The 27,044-nt window shown below is 47.6% G+C and overlaps 1 protein-coding gene across 1 annotated transcript in view; it reads right to left on the reverse strand.

Annotated features, from left to right (window-relative positions):
• Nucleotides 1-27,044, reverse strand: part of LOC144000325 (uncharacterized) — a 141,377-nt gene extending 114,333 nt beyond the window's left edge. The window contains exons 1-6 of the mRNA XM_077494063.1: nt 26,879-27,044; nt 26,239-26,835; nt 26,097-26,195; nt 3,739-5,701; nt 2,626-2,725; nt 64-141 (exon numbers count right to left, since the gene is read on the reverse strand). Coding sequence (XP_077350189.1) covers nt 64-141; nt 2,626-2,725; nt 3,739-5,701; nt 26,097-26,133 — 2,178 coding nt within the window. The 5' untranslated portion in view covers nt 26,134-26,195; nt 26,239-26,835; nt 26,879-27,044. The remainder of the gene's footprint in view (nt 1-63; nt 142-2,625; nt 2,726-3,738; nt 5,702-26,096; nt 26,196-26,238; nt 26,836-26,878) is intronic.

The raw sequence follows: 27,044 nt of genomic DNA on the forward strand, positions 1-27,044 counted from the left end.
TGGAATCTATAGTAGCAGCATCATTATTTATACCTGATTACTGTATGCCGGAATGCGTTTTACCTTGTCTGGGGAGACTGGCTGCAGGTCTACCAAGATTGTGGTGTCGCTGGATCCTCCATTCGGGTAGACAATCTGACTCTGTCAAAGAATACACACAGCTCAGAATTCACTGTTATCTACAGAATGGTCACCTAGACCCAGCATTGTGTGTGTCTACAGTAACCCTACAGCATTGTCTATGGAATGCTCACATAGAATCACATTGACTTTGACCCATAGTTACTCAATACTCAATATTGTCTATGCTCATGTTTTCACAATTAAACCACAGCATTGTCTACAGAATGCACAGACTAAGCTTTGCATGTGTTCCATTTTCCGACCTACAGCATTGTCTATGGAAGGTTCACTTTGTCTCAGCTTTCCATGTGTCTACTATTCTCCTACAGCCTTGTCTATGGAATGCTAACATAGGCTGAGCTTTCCATGTGTCTACTAGTCTCCTACAGCATTGATTACGGAACGTTCACTTAGGCTGAACTTTCCATGTGTCTACTATTCTCCTACAGCCTTGTCTATGGAATGCTAACATAGGCTGAGCTTTCCATGTGTCTACTATTCTCCTACAGCATTGTCTATGGAATGCTAACATAGGCTGAACTTTCCATGTGTCTACTATTCTCCTACAGCCTTGTCTATGGAATGCTAACATAGGCTGAGCTTTCCATGTGTCTACTATTCTCCTACAGCATTGTCTATGGAATGCTAACATAGACTGAACTTTCCATGTGTCTACTATTCTCCTACAGCATTGATTACGGAACGTTCACTTCGTCTGAGCTTTCCATGTATCTACTATTCTCCTATAGCATTGTCTATGGAATGCTAACATAGGCTGAACTTTCCATGTGTCTACTATTCTCCTACAGCATTGTCTATGGAATGCTAACATAGACTGAACTTTCCATGTGTCTACTATTCTCCTACAGCATTGTTTACAGAACGTTCACTTAGGCTGAGCTTTCCATGCATCTGATATTCTCCTACAGCATTGTCTACAGAACAATCACTTAAACTGGGCTTTCCATGTGTCTACTATTCTCCTACAGCATTGTCTACAGAACATTCACTTAGACTGGGCTTTCCATACATCTGCTATTCTCCTACAGCCTTGTCTGCGGAACATTCACTTAGAATTAGATTTCCATGTGTCTACTATTCTCCTACAGCCTTGTCTATGGAATGTTAACATAGGATCACATTGACTTAGACCCATACTTACACAGACGTAATACTTTCCATGCACACAGTTAACCCACAGCATTGTCTAATGGAATGTTCACATTGTGTAAGCTTTCCATATCTATTATTCTCCTACAGCATTGTCTATGGAACGCTAACATAGACTGAACTTTCCATGTGTCTACTATTCTCCTACAGCATTGTTTACGGAACGTTCACTTAGGCTGAGCTTTCCATGCATCTGATATTCTCCTACAGCATTGTCTACAGAACAATCACTTAAACTGGGCTTTCCATGTGTCTACTATTTTCCTACAGCCTTGTCTATGGAACATTCACTAAAACGAAGCTTTCCATGCATCTACTATTCTCTTACAGTGTTGTCAATGGAATGCTCACATATAATAAAATTGCAATAGGCTCATATTTTCATACTAAACCTCTCTATTTTCACATGTGATTACAATTTCGCTACAACGTTGTCTACAGAACCTTCCCACGGACATAGCTTTCCACGTACGTAATATTCTACAGCGTTGTCCACAGAATGCCAACAGAGGCTCATCTTTTGGTGTCTATATTTTCCTACAGCATTGTCTATGGAATGCTAACATAGACTGAGCTTTCCATGTGTCTACTATTCTCCTACAGCATTGTTTACGGAACGTTCACTTAGGCTGAGCTTTCCATGCATCTGATATTCTCCTACAGCATTGTCTACAGAACCTTCCCACGGACATAGCTTTCCACGTACGTAATATTCTACAGCGTTGTCCACAGAATGCCAACAGAGGCTCATCTTTGGTGTCTATATTTTCTTACAGCATTGTCTATGTCGTTTATTACACATACATTTTGTAAAATATTTACCTGTATGTCATAGCGTGGCATCTCGGACCTCAGTTCTGATGATGGCGTGTCCTGAATGATGTCCCCGAATTGCAGTGACACCCTATGAATGCGCAGTGACTCAATACGGCCTTCGTTATTATTGTTGGGGGGGCTGTCCCTGCATATCTAAAGGATTTGAGTGGACCACTCTAGTGGGACAGCCTAATCCACGCGTGGGCCTGAGACAGACTGTGGGCGGGGTTAAACGTGTCCTGTGGACAGGGACCAATGAATTGGTAAGTGTGGCATGGCAAAAGATGTGTGGAATATTCATTATTTTGTGAATGAATGTTCTTCTATAGAATTAGGGATTCTGTGTATAACCCTGGAGGGGGGGAGGAGGGGTGACACAGTTGTCTTCCTTCGTCCTTCAAATCTCTATCATTGGGGTGTAAGGGGCGTAGAGTTTATGTTTTCGTTATTGGGGTGCTTCTCTAGGGTTCCGATATATATTTGGCATACAAAACAGAAACCACACAGTCTCCTTACCAGGGAAATTCTTCCACTGATGACTCCAGAGAACTCCGCCGAGACTCGGACCCACTCACCGTCTGATGACAGTTGACGCTGAAAGGTGGCACAATGCATCCTGGGGGGAAATGGCAGTCAGCAAATTTATTACTAATGGAAGGCTGAACAAAAGTCAAAAAAACTAAAATATCGCTTTATTTCTGAATGTTGTGTGGAGATCTCAGGTCTTTACAGGAGGAGCTCAGTTCACCCAAAATGCTTAAAGATTTCTCCCTCGTAGTTTGTGTCTCTGCCCCTCCCACAATGGGGAGATTTCACTGCAGTAGTTTGTGTCTCTGCCCTTCCCACAATGGGGAGATTTCCTGCAGTAGTTTGTGTCTCTGCCCCTCCCACAATGGGCAGATTTCCTGCAGTAGTTTGTGTCTCTGCCCCTCCCACAATGGGGAGATTTCCCCCAGTAGTTTGTGTCTCTGCCCCTCCCACAATGGGGAGATTTCCTACAGTAGTTTGTGTCTCTGCCCCTCCCACAATGGGGAGATTTCCTACAGTAGTTTGTGTCTCTGCCCCTCCCACAATGGGGAGATTTCCTACAGTAGTTTGTGTCTCTGCCCCTCCCACAATGGGGGGATTTCTCTGCAGTAGTTTGTGTCTCTGCCCCTCCCACAATGGGGAGATTTCCTGCAGTAGTTTGTGTCTCTGCCCCTCCCACAATGGGGGGATTTCCCTGCAGTAGTTTGTGTCTCTGCCCCTCCCACAATGGGGAGATTTCCTACAGTAGTTTGTGTCTCTGCCCCTCCCACAATGGGGGGATTTCTCTGCAGTAGTTTGTGTCTCTGCCCCTCCCACAATGGGGAGATTTCCTGCAGTAGTTTGTGTATCTGCCCCTCCCACAATGGGGACATTTCCTGCAGTAATTTGTGTCTCTGCCCCTCCCACAATGGGGACATTTCCTGCAGTAATTTGTGTCTCTGCCCCTCCCACAATAGGGATATATCCTGCAATAGTTTTTATCTCTGCCCCTCCCACAATAGGGATATATCCTGCAATAGTTTTTATCTCTGCCCCTTCCACAATGGGGAGATTTCCCCATAGCGGTGAAGTATTTTCATCATGAACGTTGACTTCACTCACCTGGACCCGTTGACATAGTGGATGACCAAAGACCGGCCAAGAGCGCTGTGAGGACCAGACAGAGGTAAGTTCATGTCTCTGAATTTTCCGGTCTTGTTGTCCAGGTTTAGTAAAGAGCCGTGTCTTCCACTGATATCTCCCACCTCATATTCATCATCTGTTCCATTACCGGCTGCTGGAGAGCTGGCCATATTTACAAGGAAAGGGTTGAAGTGTCCTCGAATTCGCTGATCTGAACATGGGTTGTCTGACCCTGCAGTCACTGGAAGCTGATGGATATGGAAACCTCCAGCAAGGCCACTCAGTCCACGGAAATTGACATCAATCAATGTCGGGGTGAATTCAGATACCTGAGAGGCCTCTAATTCTCCGCCGGCATTACCAGAGCCAGACCAAAGATCAGTCCTACCTTGGAAGATTGGTTGGAGAAGAATATTGGCACAGGCCACACGTGGAGACCGCCCTTCAGGTTCGTGTATGACCACAGACCGCCCAATGATAGACGTTGGTCCTGTAAGTGAAGTTAAAGAGTCGGTAAACAAATATCGAGCTGGAAAGGGGGCAAGAAGGGTAATTGGGACAAGTCTCCCAGCATAATCTCCAGCCTCACATCGCAGGGGGTTGGTCGGCTTGCACTCTTGGCTGTAGTTCCCACCAGTCGATACATTAAAGGGGTTGAAGTGCCCTCCAGCACTGGCACAGCCTTTAGACTCTGTTGGAAGTGGAAATTCATGGATGTGCCAGTTATGGTTTTTGCTGATGCTGTCTGAGACGTGGGAGAGCTCAATGTACACAGTGAGGTCATTGTAGGGATCGCTCGTAGCCTGCTGGAACATTATCTTGCCAACGACTCCCTTACGGAAAGATGCAAGAGCTGTAACCACTTCTCCTTCCAAATTGATGGTGCTGCAGACCCACGGTTCCCCATCGGCTTTTAAAATAAGGACAGAACGGGCGGTAACACCGTTATTGCCAAAAAGGGGCAGATTCCAGTCAGTTAGAACAGCGCTGAATGCCTCACGACCCTGCAGAGTTCCATGTCGCCCACTCAAGTCTCCAATGGGCCACGAACCGTGGCCACCTATATTGTTTGCTGTACTTACTGACAACGGATTCCAGAGATTCCCTGTGTTTGCTTCATCACACAAGTTCTGATCTGAGTGGTGACGAGCCCGGACAGGTAGGGAGTGAATTCTGTACTGACCAGCAAGTCCCCGGAGCCTCCACAGGTTTATGGAAAGTTGAGTAGGGTGGAAGGGCGACTCTTGTTTGAAGCTAAAGGATCCATTGACACCTTTCATGCTAAATTGTGCTGAAACCTCCTTAGTCTGTATGAGTTTCAACTCTGCACATGCCCATCTCTCCTGGTGTTTTATCACAAGGTAGGGCATCACCTCGGTAGCATTGAGTTCAAGGCGACTCTTAGCTAATTTCTGGTGGTTTACCTGGGCACTTCCTAAAAGCTGGACCTTATTTCCTTGGCAGGCGTCCGAGAAGAAGAGAGAGGCATTGAGTGCCGCCATCTCTTCCAGGAGTCCTAACTCCATCACAGCTGTGATTGGCTGCGGAGGTGACGGCTGCAGGAAGTAGACTTGTCCTATAATGAAAGCGCGGAAAACGGCTTTCCAAACCCTGTGGGCACCGGTGTCCAGATTTACACATGTTTGCAGACCACAGGTCTTTAAAAATAGGGAGCGTCCATCGTATCTCATATTCCGATCAACTACAACCTGCGTTGTTCCTTTAAGAGAGAGATCTAAGCTAGATTGACCAATGTGGCCTATCTCGCAAGGATCCCGAGAGGCTCCATAGATCACCGGAAACTCATGGATGGAGATATCGACAGTTCCGCAACGAGTGGACAGATTTGTTCGGAGGGTCCATGTGTTGGTGTCTATTGATACGGAACCTTGCACGTTAGTCATTTGTATCTGGGCGGTGATATCACCTTGGCAACACGAATCTGCAAGAGAAGAGAAGAAAACTCTCAATGGTGAATTAAGAGAAAACAATTGTACAAAAAAAGCATAAAGTAATGTTACAATTCACGTAAATAAGTTCTGCGCCCGAGGAATCTCATATAATGACCCTAAAAACAATGTAAAATTCCCATGTCACCACACAAGCTGCTTGGGGGATGTTGCATTTAGGAGGGACAACGCTGAGCCCATGACCTCTCCAACAATCCATGACCTCTCCAACAGTCCATGACCTCACCAACAGTCCAGGACCTCTCCAACAGTCCATGACCTCTCCAACATCCAGGACCTCTCCAACAGTCCATGACCTCTCCAACAGTCCAGGACCTCTCCAACAGTCCATGACCTCTCCAACATCCAGGACCTCTCCAACAGTCCATGACCTCTCCAACAGTCCATGACCTCACCAACAGTCCATGACCTCACCAACAGTCCAGGACCTCTCCAACAATCCATGACCTCTCCAACAGCCCATGACCTCACTAACAGTCCATGACCTCACCAACAGTCCAGGACCTCTCCAACAGTCCATGACCTCTCCAACAGTCCATGACCTCTCCAACAGTCCATGACCACTCCAACAATCCATGACCTCTCCAACAGTCCATGACCTCACCAAAAGTCCATGACCTCACCAACAGTCCAGGACCTCTCCAACAGTCCATGACCTCTCCAACAGTCCATGACCTCTCCAACAGTCCATGACCTCACCAACAGTCCAGTGTACCTCTAGTGTACCTAGTCCTCCGGAAAAGGATCCCATTGTACCCTAGGGCATTCGCTTGTTAACTCCTTCACTCCCGTACCATGTAGCCAGGAGCACGAGGTCTCAGTACCGTGGGTTCAGTCCCGGTTGTTTTGGGAAACCGACCATTAGGGAGGGAGCCAGATCACCATCCCCCTTGCTACCAGAGGACCTGCCACCTACACCTAGTACCACGTCTCATGACTGGCTGCAATGCACCTTGCACTGGTTCTGGTTACACATTGCAACTGCATTCCTCCTCCAACTAGTCCTTGCCGAGTTAACCTTTCATAGTTGCTTGCTTCATACCCAGCGTGGGCTTTACTGACTCTCTTATTTCATATGCCAGAAACCATCATGTACCCAGAAACCATCATGTACCCCTTTGAATGACTTCAGACTTTGGGCTTTAAATTGTTGATGCAACTTTACTTGAACATTTGAGAGAAAGTCCAAAAAGTTGGATTTCCAGTGCAACGTGTCCTTCTCTAACTGAACTAGGCTAGGTAGTAGTCCATTGCTGATGTGCCCTCAAGACTTGAGGGTTCTCTGGACTTCCAGTGTCTTCCCATGGACTGCTGGGTGCAGCTTCCCCCTTTAATGTTCCATAGTGATCACAGCATCTCCTAGAGTGGGCTGACCACACCGAACCCAGCCCTCCCACTATATTTATATCACAGGTCAGATAGGCAGGGCCCGAATATTTTGGGAACTGAGGTACAAAATGTTAGCCCCTTCCCTAGCCTGGGACAGCCAACTGCCTAACTAACATACTGTAGGTATCCTGCCTACACTTGCATAAAGAGAATAGGTCCTCCCGAATACAAGTCCACAAAAATAAGTCCACCATCCAAAAAGATGTGATACAGTTAACTTGCAATGACTCCTTTCATAACCCCAAGTTATATGTGTAGCTAGGTTGCTAGAGACTCATGACCGGCCCGAAGATGCATGAAAAAGGTATCTAGAGGCTTTGTTTTAGAGAAATGCTAACAATGTGCATTATGGCTGAATAAAACAGAGGGGCTGGCAGTGACATTTTTTAAAGTTTAGTTGGGTACTAATAGAGCCGGGGTGGGGGCGGAGACTGCTCACACAGACATACAGGAGCTGACAGGCAGAGAGGGAGGGGGAGAGAGGAGAGCGGCACATGACGGAGGCACGTAAACTGACCACGGTTATCAGGGCTCAGCAGCCACGATTATCGTGGTCAGGACACAGAGGGGGGACACAGGAAGTGGCAGGATCAGCCAGGTTTTTTTTACAGCTTAGAGAGGGGCAGTTTAGACAGCACTATGCTCCCTGTTAAATGATGGAGGGATGGCGCGGCTCTCGTTCTTGGTGGACTTCATATGACGGCACAACCCAAACAGCCTCTCACGCGTGCCCGCGCCCCGATCTCTGTAAAGAGCTGCTACCGCGGCTCATTAACCATGTGATCAGCTGTGTCCAATCACAGCCGGTCACAGGTAAATACAGGAAGTACCGGTATTTGTCTCTCATCGTCTCACACTGACAGTGTGGCAAGGAGAGCCGATCAGCGACATCTCCTTGCAGGGGAGAACAGGGCAGATAATCGGGGCACTGATCTTCGGTGCCCTGATTACAGTAAAGCCCCAGAAGTGCCACCAATCAATGCCCAAGAGTGCCACCAATCATTGCCCATCAGTAACACAAATCAGTGCCCATCAGTGACACAAATCAGTGCTCATCAGTGACACAAATCAGTGCCCATCAGTGACACAAATCAGTGCCCATCAGTGACACAAATCAGTGCCCATCAGTGACACGAAACAGTGCCTATCAGTGACACAAATGTCAGTAACACAAATGTGCCCATCACTGGTGCCAGTTAGTGCTGCCTGTCAGTGCCTACTCTTCAGTGCTGCCCATCAATTCCTATCAGTGGCCATCAGTGCCGTCTATCCGTGCTGCTTATCAGTGCCCATCAGTGCCACCTATCAGTGCCCATCAGTGCTGCATATCAGTGCCGCAGTGAAGATGAACCCATGCACCTGGGCTTCACGCGTCTCTCTGCGGATGAGAGAGACTTTAGGAGGAGGGAGAGATTGTGCCTTTATTGTGGCCAGGCAGGTCACTTTTTGAAGTCTTGTCCTACCCGTCCAGGGAACGCCCGAACCTTGAGGTCCTGTCATGGACAGACCTTAGGTGGCGTTGTTTCGTCCCCAGTTATCCAGAAGGATAAGCCCCTGGTTTCGGTCACCCTTTCTTGGGCTGAGTCGTCCATCGAGATACAGGCTCTAATCGACTCATTGATGCGGCATTTGTTTCGCAGCACTCGATTCCGCTGCAGCTGCGTGACACTCCACTTGCCATTGAGGCTCTTGACGGGAGGCCTTTACAGCCTGCCCATGTGACTCATGAGACGGTTCCGTTGTCCATAGCCGTAGGGGCTCTTCACCATGAGATAATCCAATTCCAAGTTATTTCCTCACCCAGATTTCCGCTGGTTATTGGTTATCCTTGGTTACAGAGGCACAACCCCTCTTTGGATTGGCTGAGGTTCTCTCCTGGTCACCACAATGCAGTGAGACATGCTTTCTGAAGGTATCCAAGGTCCTGTGCACCGCTTCACTCCCCTCCTTGCCGGAGGAGTACCGTGATTTTGGTGATGTCTTTGATAAAGGTCAAGCTAGTAGTTTGCCTCCACAGCGGCCTTATGATTGTGCAATTGACCTTCAACCTGGTGCCATACCTCCTCGTGGCCGGGTTTACCCTTTGTCGGTCTTGGAGGATAAGGCCATGGAGGAGTATGTTGCTGACGCACTTTCTCGGGGTTTCATCCGCAAATCCTTGTCTCCTGCTGGTGCTGGTTTCTTCTTTGTGAAAAAGAAGAGCAGTGAACTGAGACCTTGTATAGATTATAGGGGTCTCAATCGTGTCACGATTAAGAATGTGTCAGGTCACCTTGAGGCGAGGTGACAGGTGCACATCGTAGGGATCCGGAGTGCACCGCAAGGTTGTGGACCCTACGGCTGACTGCTGCAGACGGGGGACAGATCCCACTGGGGATAGAGCGTGAGATTCCCTGGGGCGCGGAGTCTAAGAGCCAGCAGGTGTTCACCAGAGCCTCCAGTGGTGAGGATGGACTTGGCTGCAACTGGCTCCAGGTCGCGACCCCCAGGGTCCCCCAGCTCACACCCACAGTAGGCAACAGGAGGATAGGGATGGTGAGGGACAAAGCCAAGGTCGGGGCCACAAGCGGACAAGGATAGTCGGGTACACGCCAAAAGGTCAGGGTCACAGGCAAGCAGGGATAGTCAAGACACGCCAAAGTCGATAACGGAAAACAGTAGCAGAGCACACGGCAGGAAACAGGAAGCTAATACACAAAGAATACACAATGGTTGATCAGCACTGAGGCCTGCAGTGCACAGGTTTATATAGGGCTCCCTGATAGGGCCTGGGGTGGAGCCATGCTTAGAGGAGAGGTTATAAAAACCACCAGGTGGAAGTAGCTGGCCTCTTAGTCTGAAGACATGAGGGAAGGTAAGCAAACACAGGAAGATCACTGCATAACCATGACAGTACCCTCCCTCTTACGAGGCCTCCCCCTTCCCTGCCTGGCTCCAGGCTTAAAGGGGAACTCCAGATGGAACCTCCTTAACAGACAGGGAGCAAAGACCTCAGATGCAGTGATCCAAGACCTCTCCTCAGGACCCAACCCTTTCCAAAGTACGAGGTATTGAAGAATGCCTTTACGGAGCTGGGAATCCAAAACTTGACTAACCTCGTATTTTAGATTATCCTCAGAGACCGAAACAGAGGTAGGGAGAGGACGAGGGGACTTGAGGACTAAAGGCTTTTTAGGAATGGGTAGGGGCATGAGAAGATCAGGAGTGTGAGCAGGGTCCTCCAGACCCTTAAAGATGAGTTGGGCATCCATAACCGGACCACCAGACTGGGCAGAGGTCAGTGGATCCCTGAGGTCAGGTTGGTTAGAAAGTGACATGTCACAAGAGTCAAGCTGGGTAACTGAAACAGAAAAAGAATGCAGAGAACCCTGAGAAAAAGATTGAAAACCCCTCCTGGCCGAATGAGGTATTCTATTCAAAGGATGGATTGAGCCTCTTAAATGGGTTTGAATGGACATAGTAGCAGTAGGGTGAGGCTGGATCACAGAAGGTCCTGAACAAGAAGCAGGAAGATCATTGGGCATGGGCTGGACTGGCATAAGTGGTGCAGAGGCCGACTGAATAGTATAGTCAGATGTAGCGACCATCTCAATCGCATCACAAGGCATAGCGACTCTGGAACTTGCAGACAAGTTAGCCTGGCTGTGTGTCCAAGGGAGATTAGGGACAGGGAAAGGTAAATGTTTATGCGAACTGGAGTGAATGATCGACTCAGGTTCAAAGGTGGGCTCCTCATCCAGAGTACCACATGACCCAGAGACTGCACCAGTCCGACTATTGCAGGACGTATCGCAGGGATCGCTATATACAGCAGGAAAAGCAGAAGATACTGGGATGGTGGAAACAGGAAGTCTCTCCTTTGGGGTACCCTTGAGTAGGCAGGAAGAGGAACAGGAGGAACCCCAAGCCAGGATCTGTCCAGCAGACCAGTCAACGTGTGGAGAATGGAGCCGAAACCAAGGAAGACCTAATATGATAGGAGATGAAGCCTTAGGTAAGACAAGGAAGGATATTCACTCCTGGTGGAGTGTCCCTACTGACATCCTAACAGGAATAGTCTGGAAGCGGATAGGGCCCTCTGGGAGAACCGTGCCATCAACCGCCAAGACCACCAATGGCGTTGTAAGGGGCAAAAGGGTAAGTCTCATGGAGAATGCAGTTTCCCAATCCATGAAATTGGCAGCGGCTCCGGAATCCAGATGTACTGAGACCGAACGAGAGGAAGCACCGACATGAAGCAACACAGAAAGGAGAAGACGAGACGGTGAAGGTGATATTTCAGGGTCTAATACTCCACCTTCCAGATGTATTAGCCCTGAGCGTTTTTCCGGACGAAGAGAACAAGTGTAATGGAAATGACCTTTGGCCCCACAATAGAGGCATAGGCCCAGAGTTCTGCGCCTAGCACGTTCTTCGGGAGATAACTTAGTCCAGCCCAACTGCATAGGTTCCTCAGCAGGCAGGGGGCGCTCCTCGGATCGAAGAGAAGGGACTGGGGGCTCAGGCTGCCTAAAGAACGGGGAGTGCTGGCTTCTTTTTTCCAGGGCCCTCTCCTGAAAGCGAATATCGATCTGGTTACACAAGGTGATGACACTGTCCAGATCAGCAGGAAGGGATCTTCCTGCTAATTCATCCTTCACTCTATCAGAGAGGCCATGTAAAAAGGTTGCAACTAGGGCCTCATTATTCCAGCTCAATTCAGCTGTGAGGATACGGAACTGAAGAGCATACTGTCCCACAGACGTGGACTCTTGACGGAGACATAAAAGAGCGCTAGCCGCTGAGGACACACGACCCGGTTCCTCGAAGATATTCCGAAAAAGTTTCAAGAAATCAGACAGGTTAGAAACCACTGGATCATTCAGTTCCCACAGAGGAGCGGCCCAGGCTAACGCCTCGCCGGACAGGAGGGATATGATATATGCGACTTTTGCCCGATCGGACAGGAAGTTTTGGAGCAGAAGTTCAAAATGAATTGTGCACTGACTAAGGAACCCCCTACAAGCCTTGGAGTCCCCAGAGAAACGGACCGGAGCTGGTAGTTGTAATGAATGTGTGGCTGCGACTGATGCGATAGGTGCAGCGGCAGATAGCGGTTGAGGTTGTTGAACCGAGGGTCCTAATGAGGCCTGAACCTGTTCAAAACGGGATACCAAATCCTGAAGGAATTGCATCACCTGGGTCTGATGCGATTCTTGGGTCTCAAGTCTGCGAACTAAGCTCTGCAATGGATCATCTGCAGGAAGCGGCACGTCAGCCGGGTCCATGGCTGATCAAACTGTCAGGTCACCTTGAGGCGAGGTGACAGGTGCACACCGTAGGGATCCGGAGTGCACCGCAAGGTTGTGGACCCTACGGCTGACTGCTGCAGACGGGGGACAGATCCCACTGGGGATAGAGCGTGAGATTCCCTGGGGCGCGGAGTCTAAGAGCCAGCAGGTGTTCACCAGAGCCTCCAGTGGTGAGGATGGACTTGGCTGCAACTGGCTCCAGGTTGCGACCCCCAGGGTCCCCCAGCTCACACCCACAGTAGGCAACAGGAGGATAGGGATGGTGAGGGACAAAGCCAAGGTCGGGGCCACAAGCGGACAAGGATAGTCGGGTACACGCCAAAAGGTCAGGGTCATAGGCAAGCAGGGATAGTCAAGACACGCCAAAGTCGATAACGGAAAACAGTAGCAGAGCACACGGCAGGAAACAGGAAGCTAATACACAAAGAATACACAATGGTTGATCAGCACTGAGGCCTGCAGTGCACAGGTTTATATAGGGCTCCCTGATAGGGCCTGGGGTGGAGCCATACTTAGAGGAGAGGTTATAAAAACCACCAGGTGGAAGTAGCTGGCTTCTTAGTCTGAAGACATGAGGGAAGGTAAGGAAACACAGGAAGATCACTGCATAACCATGACAGAATGCCTACCCGATTCCGTTGATTACTGAGTTATTTGACCGCCTCAAGGGAGCAACGATTTTTAAAAGCTTGACCTGAGAGGGGCATACAATCTCGTGCGCATTAAGGAGGGCGACGAGTGGAAAACTGCATTTAATACCAGAACAGGCCATTATGAATACCTGGTAATGCCTTTTGGCCTTTGTAACGCCCCGGCAGTTTTCCAGGAATTTATTAACGATGTCCTCTGAGATTTGTTGCAATTGTGTGTGGTGGTTTATCTTGATGATATCCTCATATTTTCCCTGGAGTCCCTGGAGAGCCACCACACAGATGTCTGTCGTGTACTTCAGAAACTAAGAGAGAACAATCTCTATTGTAAACTGGAGAAGTGCGAGTTCCATGGTGAACAGGTTACATTCCTGGGCTATGTCATTTCCACTGCTGGTTTTTCGATGGACCCAGAGAAACTGTCGGCAGTCCTACATTGGCCTCGACCCGTGGGTTTATGTCCTCTGCAGCGTTTCCTGGGCTTTGCCAACTACTATCGGAAGTTTATTCGTAACTTCTCGTCTCTGGTCAAGCCTCTGACTGATATGACCAGAAAGGACGGTAACCCACAGAGTTGGTCTCCAGAATCCATTAAGGCCTTTGAGACTCTCAAGGCTGCCTTTGTTTCTGCTCCTGTGTTGGCACATCCTGATCCTACGTTGCCTTTTATCCTAGAAGTTGATGCTTCTGAGACTGGAGTTGGCGCCCCTCTGTCTCAATGTCCTAACTCTGAGAGCTCTATGCATCCGTGTGGCTACTTTTCCAAGAAATTGTCACCTGCTGAGTGCAATTATGAGATTGGTGACAGAGAGCTGTTGGCGATCATTTTAGCCCTGAAAGAATGGAGACATCTCCTTGAAGGTACCACTGTGCCCGTTCTTATTCTTACTGACCATAAGAATCTCACATTCTTGTCTGAGGCTAAGCGACTCTCTCCCAGAAGGGCGCGATGGGCTATTTTCTTGTCGAGCATTAATTACATTGTCTCATTCTTACCCGGTACTAAGAATGTAAGAGCTGATGCCTTGTCACAACAATTTTCCTTCACTTCCAAGATGGCGTCGGTTCCTGTGATTCCTCCTGATTGTATTCTGGCTATGGTTCGCACCAGTCTCACTTCTCCTTTGGGTGACAAAATTTTTGCTGCTCAGGTGCATGCTCCTCCTGATAAACCTTGTGACCGCTGCTTTGTCCCAGAGAGTCTCCGTACTGCAGTGCTCCAGACTTACCATTCTCCCAAGGCAGCTGGCCATCCTGGGAAGAATCAACTCATTTGGGCCATCTACCAACAATTCTGGTGGCCTAGTCTACGGCTGATGTTACTGTCTTCGTAGCTGCCTGTCCCGTGTGTGCTCAGAGTAAGACTCCACGACACCTTCCAGTGGGCCTCCTACAACCCATACCCAATGAAGAGAGGCCCTGGACTCACCTGTCTATAGATTTCATTGTGGAATTGCCCAACTCCCAAGGCAACACTGTTATCCTTATGGTGGTTGACCGGTTCTCAAAGATGTGTCATTGTGTTCCACTTAAGAAGTTGCCCACCTCTAAGGAACTGGCTTCCATTTTTGCTCGGGAGATGTTTCTCTTACATGGGCTACCCAAGGTGATTGTCTCGGATAGGGGCAGTCAGTTTGTCTCCCGGTTCTGGCGAGCCTTTTGTGCACAGTTGGGTATTCAGCTTGCGTTCTCTTCTGCGTATCACCCGCAGTCTAATGGGGCCGCAGAACGAGCCAATCAGTCCTTGGAGCAATTCCTACGTTGCTATATTTCTGACCATCATAACAACTGGTCTGACCTCTTACCTTGGGCAGAGTTTGCTCACAACAGTGCCTTGAATTCTGCCTCCCGATTGTCTCCATTTATGGCGAATTATGGTTTCCAACCTTCCATGTTGCCTGACTCGTTTGTTCCACAGAGTATTCCTGCGTTAGAGGAGCATCTCTGTGGTCTTCGTTCCACTTGGGTACAAGTCCAGGAGGCTTTGCGTCATGCTAATGATAGGTACAGACTCCATGCTGACCGCAGATGCCTACCTGCACCTTCCTACTAGGTTGGGGACAGGGTCTGGCTGTCATTTCGCAACCTCCGGCTTCGTGTTCCCCCACTGAAGTTTGCACCTCGGTTTATTGGGCCTTTCCATATCCTTCGCAGGATTAACCCAGTAGCTTAGGCGTTGGACTTTCCTCCTAGTATGCGCATCTCAAATGTGTTTCATGTCTCCTTATTGAAACCGTTGGTCTGTAACAGATTTACCACCTCGGTGCCACGTCCACACTTTATTCAGGTGGAGAACCATGAGGAGTATGAGGTACAATCCATTGTTGACTCCCGTAGGTTCCGTGGGCGCATACAGTACCTGGTGCATTGGAAGGGGTACGGTCTGGAGGAACGCTCCTGGGTTTCATCCTTTGACGTACATGCCCATTTCCTCCTCCACGAGTTCCATAGACGGTTTCCCATCAAGCCCGGTGGCCCTCCGAGGGATAGGGGTTATTGAGGGGGGGGTACTGTCAGGACTGGCTTAGCCCTTCCTCCTCTGGGCTGGCTGCTCAGCTGTTGGCTAATTGCCAGCTCTCTTCTCTTTCCACAGTTACCAGCTGTTCCCGATGATGCTCGTCTGACCTGCCTATTTGAAGCCTTCCAGCTCACTTTTTCCTTTGCCTTCGCGTTGGTCACATCACTAGGAACCATCTCCTGCTGTTTGCTTCAAGACTGGCTTTCTGACATCCCTCCTGGCTTCTTATCCTGCTTGCAGTTGCTCTCCTTGGATCCCTGACTTCTGGCCTGGCTGATTACCCGATCTGGTTTATGAACTTTGGACTGGCTGATTACCCGATCTGGCTACTGGACTCTGGCTATGCTTGACTATGCTTTTTCTATTTACCTTTTTATTTTTATTAATAAACAAGTGTGATTTGATTGTACATCTGTCTCAGTCTGTTTCATGGTTTCTGACACTTCTTCGCCTCTGGTCATACGGCTGATGCGGCAGTTAGTTTTTCGGTGTTTACAGTTGAATGTGTTTATTTATGCTGTGCATATCCCGGGCGTGGACAATGCGCTGGCTGACTCCCTGTCTCGTTTTCAGTGGGACAAGATCAGGGAGCTGGCTCCGGGCGCGGAGGCGGAGGGGGTCACTTGCCCGGAGTGGATTTGAAAGCTGCCATTGGAATTGCCGCAGGATGGATCAGGCAGTCGGTAAGTGCGTCTACGTGGTCGGCTTACTCGAGGGTTTGGTCGGAGTGGTCTGAACTGGCTCACGAGGCAAGGGTAAGTGATCGGGGACCCGATAGGCATTTGCTGGTGTCTACTTCGTGGCCAGGAATATTGAGCAGGGGATGCCGGTGTCCGCCATTGAACAGAAACTGTCGTGTCTCACGTTCCTATTTAAGTTGATGCGAGAGGAGGATTTGGACTAAAGATTTCTGGGTATGGCAGGCATTGAAGGGGTACCGCAGGCGGAACAGGAAGAGGGATTTACGGAGGCCGGTCACATTTGCAAATCTTTAGGCGATGTGTGCCCGGCTACGAGGCGCAGCTGTTTAAAGCAGCGTTTTCACTGGCGTTTTATGGGGCGTTCAGGATTGGAGAACTGGTGAGCCCGACCAGGAGGGTGGCTGGAGGATTGTTGGATGAGGAGGTACGCTTGGATGTGGACCGGTTGGGGCTCTGGCTGCGCAGGTCTAAGACCAGCAGGGTAGGGGAGCATTGGTGTTCCTGTTTGCGCTCCCTGGATCCAGGGTGTGTCCGCTTCGGGATTTCAAGAGAGTGAGACGGGGGGGAGGGGCCTTTCCTGCGGCATGAGGATGGGTCTTTTCTGTCCCGGTACCAGTTTGTGACGGTATTTCGGAAGTGTTTACGGGAGGTGGGTTTGGATTGCCAGGCATATGCGTCGCACTCCTTCCGCATTGGGGCAGCCACGGAAGCTGCCCGGTGTGGGTTGGACGAGGCGGCGGTCCGTCGGATCGGCAGATGGGAATCTCGTCGATTTCGTACTTATGTGAGGCCGCAGTTGGCGGTGGACTAGGTGGGGGTTTAAAAAAAAAAAAGGGTAACCTAATGGGAGATTAGGTGGAGGGCGGTTCCTTTTTGGAGGGGGCACATGTTGTGGTTCGTGGCCTGTTGGAGTTATGCTTTTGGTTTTTCTTTTCAGATGGAGGTTCAGGTCGCCTCGTCTGGAACGTAGGGCACTCCTACGTGTGTTGGGGGGCTAGGAGAGGAGATCAAAGACCAGATAGCAGGCAACTTGGTATTTCTAGGCGGGAGGCTTGTTTACGGTGGTTGGGGATCCCGGGGATGAAGTGGGAGAGAGTGTTGGGAGAGGTGGAAAGACATGCAGGTAGAGACAGGCCCCCGGATGTTCTAGTGGTGCATGCGGGTGGGAACGATCTTGCAGTCCAGGAGGTCAGGGACCTGATTGCAGACATTAATTCAGATTTCGCGAGACTGCGGTTCCTTTTCCCGGGTACTATATTGGTCTGGTTGGACATTGTGGCCAGAACAGTATGGAGGTGGGCTAGGTCCATTGCGACTATCAACAAGTCCCGTATCAGGGTCAACAAATTGGTGGGGAGGTTTGTGGTTCAGAATGGCGGGATCGTCATTCGGCATCGGGAGCTCGAATGTAATGTGGGGAAGGATGGGGTGCACCTCTCAGACATTGGGATCGATCTGTGGTCCTTGGGGTTGCAGGACGGTATTCAGAAGGCCTTGTGGGTGTGGGGTGGCCCTAAAGGTTGAGGGAGGTCATCCTTTCGGGCTGTGGCGGTGTTTGTCTGGTGGTCTTTGATGGTTGGCGGTAAATCAGAGGTTATCTGAAAGGCGTGGGGGGCCCATCGCTAGTATGGGTCCCTCCGGTGTATTGCAGAACGTTGGATGGAATACTGTTATGGTTATCACTGCCGGAAGTTGTCTCCGAGCGGTCACAGCTGGAGTCCTGGTTAAGTTAAAATGGGTACCGCAGAGAGTTGGTTGTTTGGTAAAATTATGGGTCACCGTCAGAGATCACCAGACCGGGCATGTTGTTTATATGCTATTTGTTTGTTATACCTGATGGTTGTATATGGTTATATTTAAGGTTATTTATATATATAGATATATATATATTTGATTGGAGTGTTTGAGTTATGTTAATAAAGGCTGTTATGGCCATTTTACTCCAAAAAGTAAGGTGTGGTCTCATCTTTCAAGGGTAAGTGGTAAGGGCGGGGGTTGGAGTAGAATGGATAACAGGGTGAGTGTGAGGGACCTTTAGACTACATTGGTCATGTAAAATATCTCAAGCTCTGTCAGATTGGATGGAGAGCCTCTGTGAACAGCGATTTTCAGGTCTTCCCACCGATTCTCGATGGGATTTAGGTCTGGACTGTGACTGGGCCATTCTCACACACGATTACTGTAAGCCCCTGTACACACGGTCGGATAATCTGTCGGATTGCGTCTTATCGGACCGTGTCATCGGATAATCCGACTGTGTGTGGTCTGCATTGGACTGATTCTGTCCGAATCTCCGTCCGACCCAATTTTCCAACATGTTGGAAATATTTCCCGACCAACTGGGCCGGACGGACCTAATCTGATCATGTGAAAAGCATTTTCATCGGACCAAGTGCCACGCATGCTCAGATCAAATTCCTACATCAAAGCTATTGGCTACTAGCCTGAACGTAGTCCCATCGTAACGAAATTACGTCATCATGTTCTGAAAGATCGGATTTTCCGCCAGCTTGGCCCGACCGTGTGTATGCAACAGTTTTGGACAAGATCCAACAGACAAAATCCGACGGATTTGGTTGTGGAAATCTCCGACCCGTGTGTACAAGGGCTAATAGTTAATAAGAGACAAACAGTGGCCAGTCCTGAAGTGGTTAAATGCATCGGTGTAATGGAAAATATTCAAAAATTGCTTACGTAGTTGTTTTGGATATCGGTACTTCAATAAAACTCATCACATTTATGCAAAGTCGGACCTCTGAAGACTAATTTCCATATCTCCAACTCTAAATGTATCATTCTGTCGGCTATCACTGGACGTGTCCCGTCATCTCTGTCCGGAGATCACACCAAACCTCAGCATGATGCATCCGCACTTCTTATCCATGTTAGTCTCTTCAGTCTTGGGACTCGGCTTGGCAATCCCTTCTTACACTTGTATTGTGATGGGTAACCTGGACATCATCAGAAAGAAAGGGAAGTTGAGTCCCACCGATGTGATCTTCCTGGCTAAGGGGATTGTGAATCTTCTCCTCCAGTGTGTGATGAGTATAAAGGGAATGATCTTTGCCTTGTGTCTGAAAGTCTGTTATGTGACAGAAGTACGTGGATTTCTGAACACATCAATTTTCTTCCTAATCTATTACAACTTCTGGTTGACCTTCTGGCTCTCGGCTCATTACTGTACCACCATCACCAATCTCAGCTATGGGTTCTTCATCTGGATAAAGAGAATTGTGTCCAATTTCCTGAGTCACCTTCTATTCCTGACAGCACTTGGGATGTTCATTGTGAGAGTCCCGTGGTTGTGGATTGTGAACACAGAAAGTATCCAGTCTTCTGAGAACATTACAGAAGTCTCTGATATTGTGCACCATAATTGTCTTTCCTATTATGTGCTTGCAAACACCCTAGGCGTCATCCTTCCATTCTGCCTTAGTCTTCTGTGCCTGGTCCTCACTTCCTCCTTTCTGCTCAGACACGTCTGGAGGGTGAAGAATAACGACTCTGGATCAACACGTCCAAATCTTCAGGCTCATGTCACTGCACTGAGGACAATCTTCTTCTTGCTTCTCATCTTCACATTCTTCTGCGTGTCTCAGATGGACATTTTTCTTCAAAATTCCCCTATGTATACGGTCTGTTGGAATTTACGATTATTATCTCCATCGGTGGAGGCCGCCGTCATCTTCCAGGCCAGCAACAAGCTGAGAAGGACCATTCTGAGAAGATTCTGGACCAGAAGTTGGAGGAACACAGAGACTTAAAATGTGGAGGATCCAAACCTTCAATGTATAAAATATTCACTAAAACCTTTTAGTGTGAAAGTGATCAACGTAAAATGTTACTTAAAGGGTTAGTTCTTTGCAAAAAAATACAGATAAAGGGTGTCTGTAGATAAAAACGGACTAATTTTGGTATTAAAGGTAGATAGCACTATAGCTGTTTGATAGCATTTAACCCCCCCCCCCAAAAAAAAAATTAACAGATAAATATAAAACACACACATTGTATACATTCACATCCTTTTTTCATTGTTTTATTTATAACAGAAATTTGGGTGACATCACAGGGTGTCGGATAACTTTTGGTCCAATCATGTAAAGTAGGTGTCCATGAAAGATCATAGATCATTGTGACCTCAGATATATCTATCATTGAAAATGCAATATGTAAATATCATAATATAAACTAACAGAATGGGAGTAAATCTTACACCCCAAACCAGGGTATGCAATGGAAGTGGGTTGCCCCCTGGTGCCACCAATTTCCTTCAGAAGTCACATAATTAGTGGAATGATGTCACCTGTGTGCAATCTACCATATATACTCGAGTATAAGCCGAGATTTTCAGCCTCTTTTTTGAGGCTGAAAGTGCCCCCCCCTCGGCTTATACTCGAGTCATCGCCGTCTGCCTGCCCGATCAGCGTGTCGAGCAGACAGACGGCGGCCATTCTAGTATTCAAAAGCCGCGCCTCCCTGTCTGTGATAGGCGGAACACTCAATTTCCCAGCAGTCAGTGTTCCGCCTATCACGGACATCCTCTCATCCTCGTCCGTAGTATGAGGATGAGCGGATGTCCGTGATAGGCGGAACACTGACTGCTGGGAAATTGAGTGTTCCGCCTATCACAGACAGGGCGGCGTGGCTTTTGAACGGAGGAATGGCCGCCGAGGACGAGGACAAGGAGAGCAGAGCATGGCACGGCACGGCACACAGAGGCTGCAGATCGGCACAGGTAGGCAGGGATGGACGGGACACCGAGACGGACGGGACACCGAGACGGACGGGACACCGAGACGGATGGGACACCGCAACGGACGGGACACCGCAACGGACGGGACACCGCGACGGACGGGACACCGCGACGGACGGGACACCGGGACGGACGGGACACAGGGATGGACACAGGGACGGACGGGACACAGGGATGGACGGGACACAGGGATGGACACAGGGATGTCTCATCCTCGGCTTATACACGAGTCAATAAGTTTCCCAGTTTTTTTGTGGTAAATTGGGGGGCTCGGCTTATATTCGGGTCGGCCTATACTCGAGTATATACGGTAAGTGTCACATGACCGGTCATTACATAGACACACCTTTGTGAAAGGCCCCAGAGGCGGCAACACCTAAGCAAGAGGCACCACTGACCAAACACGGCCATGAAGACCAAGGAACTCTCCACACAAGTAAGGGGACAATGTCGTTGAGAAGTACAAGTCAGGGTTGGGCTATAAAAAAATATCCAAATCTTTAATGACCCCTAGGAGCCCCATCAGATCTGTACATAGGATGACAATAAGCCGAACGCTCCATAGACATGTGCAAAAGGAAAAAAATTGTTTTGTTTTAATTCGTTAATTAATTAATTGAATTTAGTTATATTTGTTAAATTCGTTTTCGTATTTCGTTTAGTTTTCTGCCGAAATTCGAAAAATCGGTCACATTCGAAAATATTCCAACCAAATTCGAAAATATTTCTACCGAATTCGAAATGATTTCAACATGATTCGAAATTATTTCAAGCGGATTCGAAAATATTTTATGACCCGACTTTAGAGCCATGTATCTCGGGGTCACTTGGTGCTAGAAACTTCAAATTTGGATATGTTGTAGTGCTAGTACTATTGTGTTTGCAATTTGGGGCCATGTATCTCGGGGCCACTTATAGCTAGGAACCCCTAAATTTGGTATGCAAAACACAGTAGAACTAGCACTACAACATATCCAAATTTGGGATTTCTAGCACCAAGTGACCCCGAGATATGTGGCCCCAAATTCGGGTCACAAAATGTCATTCTCTGCTGCAGAAAAGTGCTTGATATTTTGCGACCCATAACTCGGGGTCACTTGGAGCTAGAAACCCCAAATTTGGATATGTTGTAGGGCTATTTGTACTGTGTTTGCATACCAAATTTTGTGTTTCTAGCTATAAGTCACCCCGAGATATGTGGCCCCAAATTCGGGTCGCAAAATGTCATTCTCTGCTGCAGAAAAGTACTTTCATATTGCCCATATCTGGGGTCGCTTGGTGGCAGGTGACGTGGCAAGTGGACAATCCACAAGTTGGTCACATGTCTCTCGTGTCAGGTCACGTGGCACTCGTGGCCGGTCACATGGCACTCGTGTCAAGTCGCGTGGCACTCGTGTCAAGTCGCGTGGCACTCGTGTCAAGTCGCGTGGCACTCGTGTCAAGTCGCGTGGCACTCGTGGCCGGTCACATGGCTCTCGTGGCCGGTCACATGGCTCTCGTGGCCGGTCACATGGCTCTCGTGGCCGGTCACATGGCTCTTGTGTCAAGTCACGTGGCACTCGTGGCCTGTCACATGGCTCTCGTGTCAAGTCACGTGGCACTCGTGGCCTGTCACATGGCTCTCGTGTCAAGTCACGTGGCACTCGTGGCCTGTCACATGGCTCTCGTGTCAAGTCACGTGGCACTCATGGCCGGTCACATGGCTCTCGTGTCAAGTCATGTGGCACTCGTGGCAGGTGACGTGGCAAGTGGACAATACACAACTTGTGGCAGGTGACGTGGCAAGTGGAAAAATACAATACACAACTTTTGGCAAGTGGACAATGACATACAGCATATGCACTTGCCTTGCGATCGACATCCGTGACTTCTTCAATCAGGCATGCTGACAACTTCATTGATACCATAAATATAAATGAAATAAGATGTGTGTGTTTTTTTCTTGCACTGGTACACTGCAGGTATGAAAAGTTGATGTGACAGATATATATATATGTAAGTATAAGTAACTAACCACCTTCCAAAATTTCTAATTCAAATCGAAAAGATTAGAACAGAATAGAAAAAAATAATTTAATAGAATAAAATAGAAAGAATATGCAACCATCTTCTGAAATTCAAATTTGAATAGAATAAATTAGAATTTCGAATAGTATGAAAAAAAATAGATACTAATAGTCTGCGGGAGATCTGCAAAAAAAATGAAATAGATGCTAATAGTCTGCAGGAGATCTTATTAAAACAAATGGTAATCTGCAAAAAAATTAAAAATTAAATAGATAGTATCTATATTCTATTCTGATGTGACAGATATATATATAAGTAAGAGTAAATAACTAACCATCTTCCAAAATTTCTAATTCAAATCGAAAAGATTAGAACAGAATAGAAAAAAAAAAATTAATAGAATAAAATAGAAAGAATATACAACCATCTTCTGAAATTCAAATTTGAATAGAATAAATTAGAATTTCGAATAGTATGAAAAAAAAAATAGATACTAATAGTCTGCGGGAGATCTGCAAAAAAATGAAATAGATGCTAATAGTCTGCACGTGATCTTATTAAAACAAATGGTAATCTGCAAAAAAATTAAAAATTAAATAGATAATATCTATATTCTATTCTGTTATATTGTTCTAGTCTATTCTCTATTTCTATTCTAATCTTTTATATTTAAATTCAAATACATTCTATACGAAATTCAAATGTTGGAAATATATATATATATATATATAACCAACTTCCGAAATTCGAATTTAGTATATAATGATTTTGATTTTAATAGAAAAGATTTTAATAGAATATAAAAGAATAGACTAGAAAAACGATAGAACAGAATAAAATATAATATATTCTATTCTGTTCTGTTCTATCGTTTTTCTAGTCTATTTTCTATTTTATTATAATCTTTTCTATCCAAATTTAAAATTAATTAATTAAAAATTTTGAATTCATACTATTTGAAATTCAAATTTATTCTATTTGAAATTTGAATTTCAGAAGATGGTTGTATATTCTTTCTTTTTTATTCTATTAAATTATATTTTTTTCTAATCTTTTCTATTTTAATTAGACATTTTGGAAGATGGTTAGTTACTTATATACATCTGTCACATCAACTACTCATACTTGCAGTGTACAGTGCAAAAAACACCCACATCTTATATCATTTATATTACTTTTCTGCAGCAGAGAATCACATTTTGCGACCCAAATTTGGGGCCACGTATCTCGGGGCCACTTATAGCTAGCAACCCCAAATTTGGTATGCAGACACAGTACAAATAGCACTACAACACCTCCAAATTTGGGGTTTCTAGCTCCAAGTGACCCCAAATCGGGTCGCAAAATAGCAAGCACTTTTCTGCAGCAGAGAATGACATTTTGTGATCCAAATTTGGGGCCAGGTATCTCGGGGCCACTTATAGCTAGAACCCCCAAATTTGGTATACAAACACAGTAGAACTAGTACTACAACATATCTAAATTTGGGGTTTCTAGCACCAAGTGACCCCAAATCGGGTCGCAAAATATCAAGCACTTTTCTGCAGCAGAGAATGACATTTTGTGACCCGACTTTGGGGCCACGTATCTCGGGGCCACTTATAGCTAGGAACCCCAAATTTATTATGCAAACACAGTACAGATAGCACTACAACATTTCCAAATTTGGGGTTTCTAGCAACAAGTAACCCCGAGTTATGTGGCCCCAAATTGGATTGCAAAATGTCAAGCACTTTTTTGCAGCAGAGAATGACATTTTGTGACCCGAATTTGGGGCCGAGTATCTCGGGGCCACTTATAGCTAGGAACCCCAAATTTGGTATGCAAACAACGTAGAACTAGCACAACAACATATTTTCAAATTTGGGGTTTCTAGCTCCAAGTGACCCCAAATCGGGTCGCAAAATATCAAGCACTTTTCTGCAGCAGAAAATGACATTTTGTGACCCGACTTTGGGGCCCCGAGATACATGGCCCCAAATTCACGTCGCAAAATGTCATTTTTCGAAATTTGATTCGAATTTCGTTTGAATTCGTTAGCATTGCAATTCGGTAATACGGATGCATCCGAATTTGTCCGAATAATGAAAATTCGTCCGAATTTCGATTCGGAACGGAAACGAAATGCACATGTTTACGCTCCAAAGAGTTGGGCTTTATGGCAGAGTGGCCAGAAGAAAGACATTACTTTCACCAAAAAACAAAATGGCGCGTTATGAGTTTGTGAAAAGGCATGTGAGTGACTCTCAAGATGTAATATATAATATATTATATATAATTATATCTCAGGGTGGATAGGCAGGGCCAAAAAGCCAGAGAACTGAGGTGCAAAACCCTAACCCCTTCCCTAGCCTGGGCCAGAGCCAACTACCTACCTGACATACTGGGGACGACCTGCCTTCACTTGTATATGTAGCGGTACCCCCCGTAGGGGCTGCTAAGTGCAGTGACCCCACCTGTCACACTGTCCAGGCAGCCCGCCATTCACTGTCTCAAGTCAATGAACAGTCCATTAACTTTGGTTTGTGTTTTTTTTTCTTGCTATGGGGGCACCAGAGCAGGCTTGCTCCCGAGCCACTGCTCTGCATGTCCATTCACACACGGAGCATGGCTCGGCCCCACCCGGGTTCTCTCTCCTCATGGGTTCATTGGCTGTGATTAACAATGACCAATGACTCCTGCTGCTTTTTCGGCCAATGAGGAGGACCTGACCTGGGAGAGCTTCTGCTCTCATGCACATCGTTGGATCGAGATGGGGTTCAGGAAAATATTGGGGGGGGCTGGAGGGCCGCTGCACGCAGAATTTTTTTTACCTTCATGCATAGAATGAACCTTGAGCCTTTACAACCACTTTATGGTTTACAATTAACTTCAAGTCAAAGCAGTAAGGACAGTTCAAAATGTGTCTGACCCCCTCCGGGAAGGTGCCTGACATTCTGCTCTGCAGCACAAACATTATGTTAATCAATGACCAGATTCCTTCTATCACTGAGGTCCCGAATGCCTTCATTTCTACATTACATTTTCTATTCCATGTAATCTGGAAATTCGGACTCACCTAGAAGGAGAGTGGCGAGGACGATGAGAAGAAGCATGATGCCCTCTGGGAGAAGGTCCCCTGTATGGAAGGTCTTGACTGATGGCCCTCTTGGAGAAGGTCCCCTGTATGACGGTCTTGGCTGATGGCCCTCTGGGAGAAGGTCCCCTGTATGGAAGGTCTTGGCTGATGGCCCTCTTGGAGAAGGTCCCCTGTATGGAAGGGCTTGGCTGATGGCCCTCTTGGAGAAGGTCCCCTATATGGAAGGTCTTGGCTGATGGCCCTCTTGGAGAAGGTCCCCTGTATGACGGTCTTGGCTGATGGCCCTCTTGGAGAAGGTCCCCTGTATGACGGTCTTGGCTGATGGCCCTCTTGGAGAAGGTCCCCTGTATGGAAGGTCTTGGCTGATGGCCCTCTTGGAGAAGGTCCCCTGTATGACGGTCTTGGCTGATGGCCCTCTTGGAGAAGGTCCCCTGTATGGAAGGTCTTGGCTGATGGCCCTCTTGGAGAAGGTCTTGGCTGATGGCCCTCTTGGAGAAGGTCCCCTGTATGGAAGGTCTTGACTGATGGCCCTCTAGGAGAAGGTCCCCTATATGGAAGGTCTTGGCTGATGGCCCTATAGGAGAAGGTCCCCTGTATGGAAGGTCTTGGCTGATGGCCCTCTTGGAGAAGGTCCCCTGTATGGAAGGTCTTGGCTGATGACCCTCTTGGAGAAGGTCCCCTGTATGGAAGGTCTTGGCTGATGGCCCTCTTGGAGAAGGTCCCCTGTATGACGGTCTTGGCTGATGACCCTCTTGGAGAAGGTCCCCTGTATGGAAGGTCTTGGCTGATGGCCCTCTTGGAGAAGGTCCCCTGTATGACGGTCTTGGCTGATGGCCCTCTTGGAGAAGGTCCCCTGTATGACGGTCTTGGCTGATGGCCCTCTTGGAGAAGGTCCCCTGTATGGAAGGTCTTGGCTGATGGTCTTTT

This window comes from Lithobates pipiens, unplaced genomic scaffold (genome assembly GCF_037356315.1).
Source record: "Lithobates pipiens isolate NorthernLeopardFrog02 unplaced genomic scaffold, aLitPip1_a1.2 Scaffold_22, whole genome shotgun sequence".
Taxonomy (NCBI): Eukaryota; Metazoa; Chordata; class Amphibia; order Anura; family Ranidae; genus Lithobates; species Lithobates pipiens.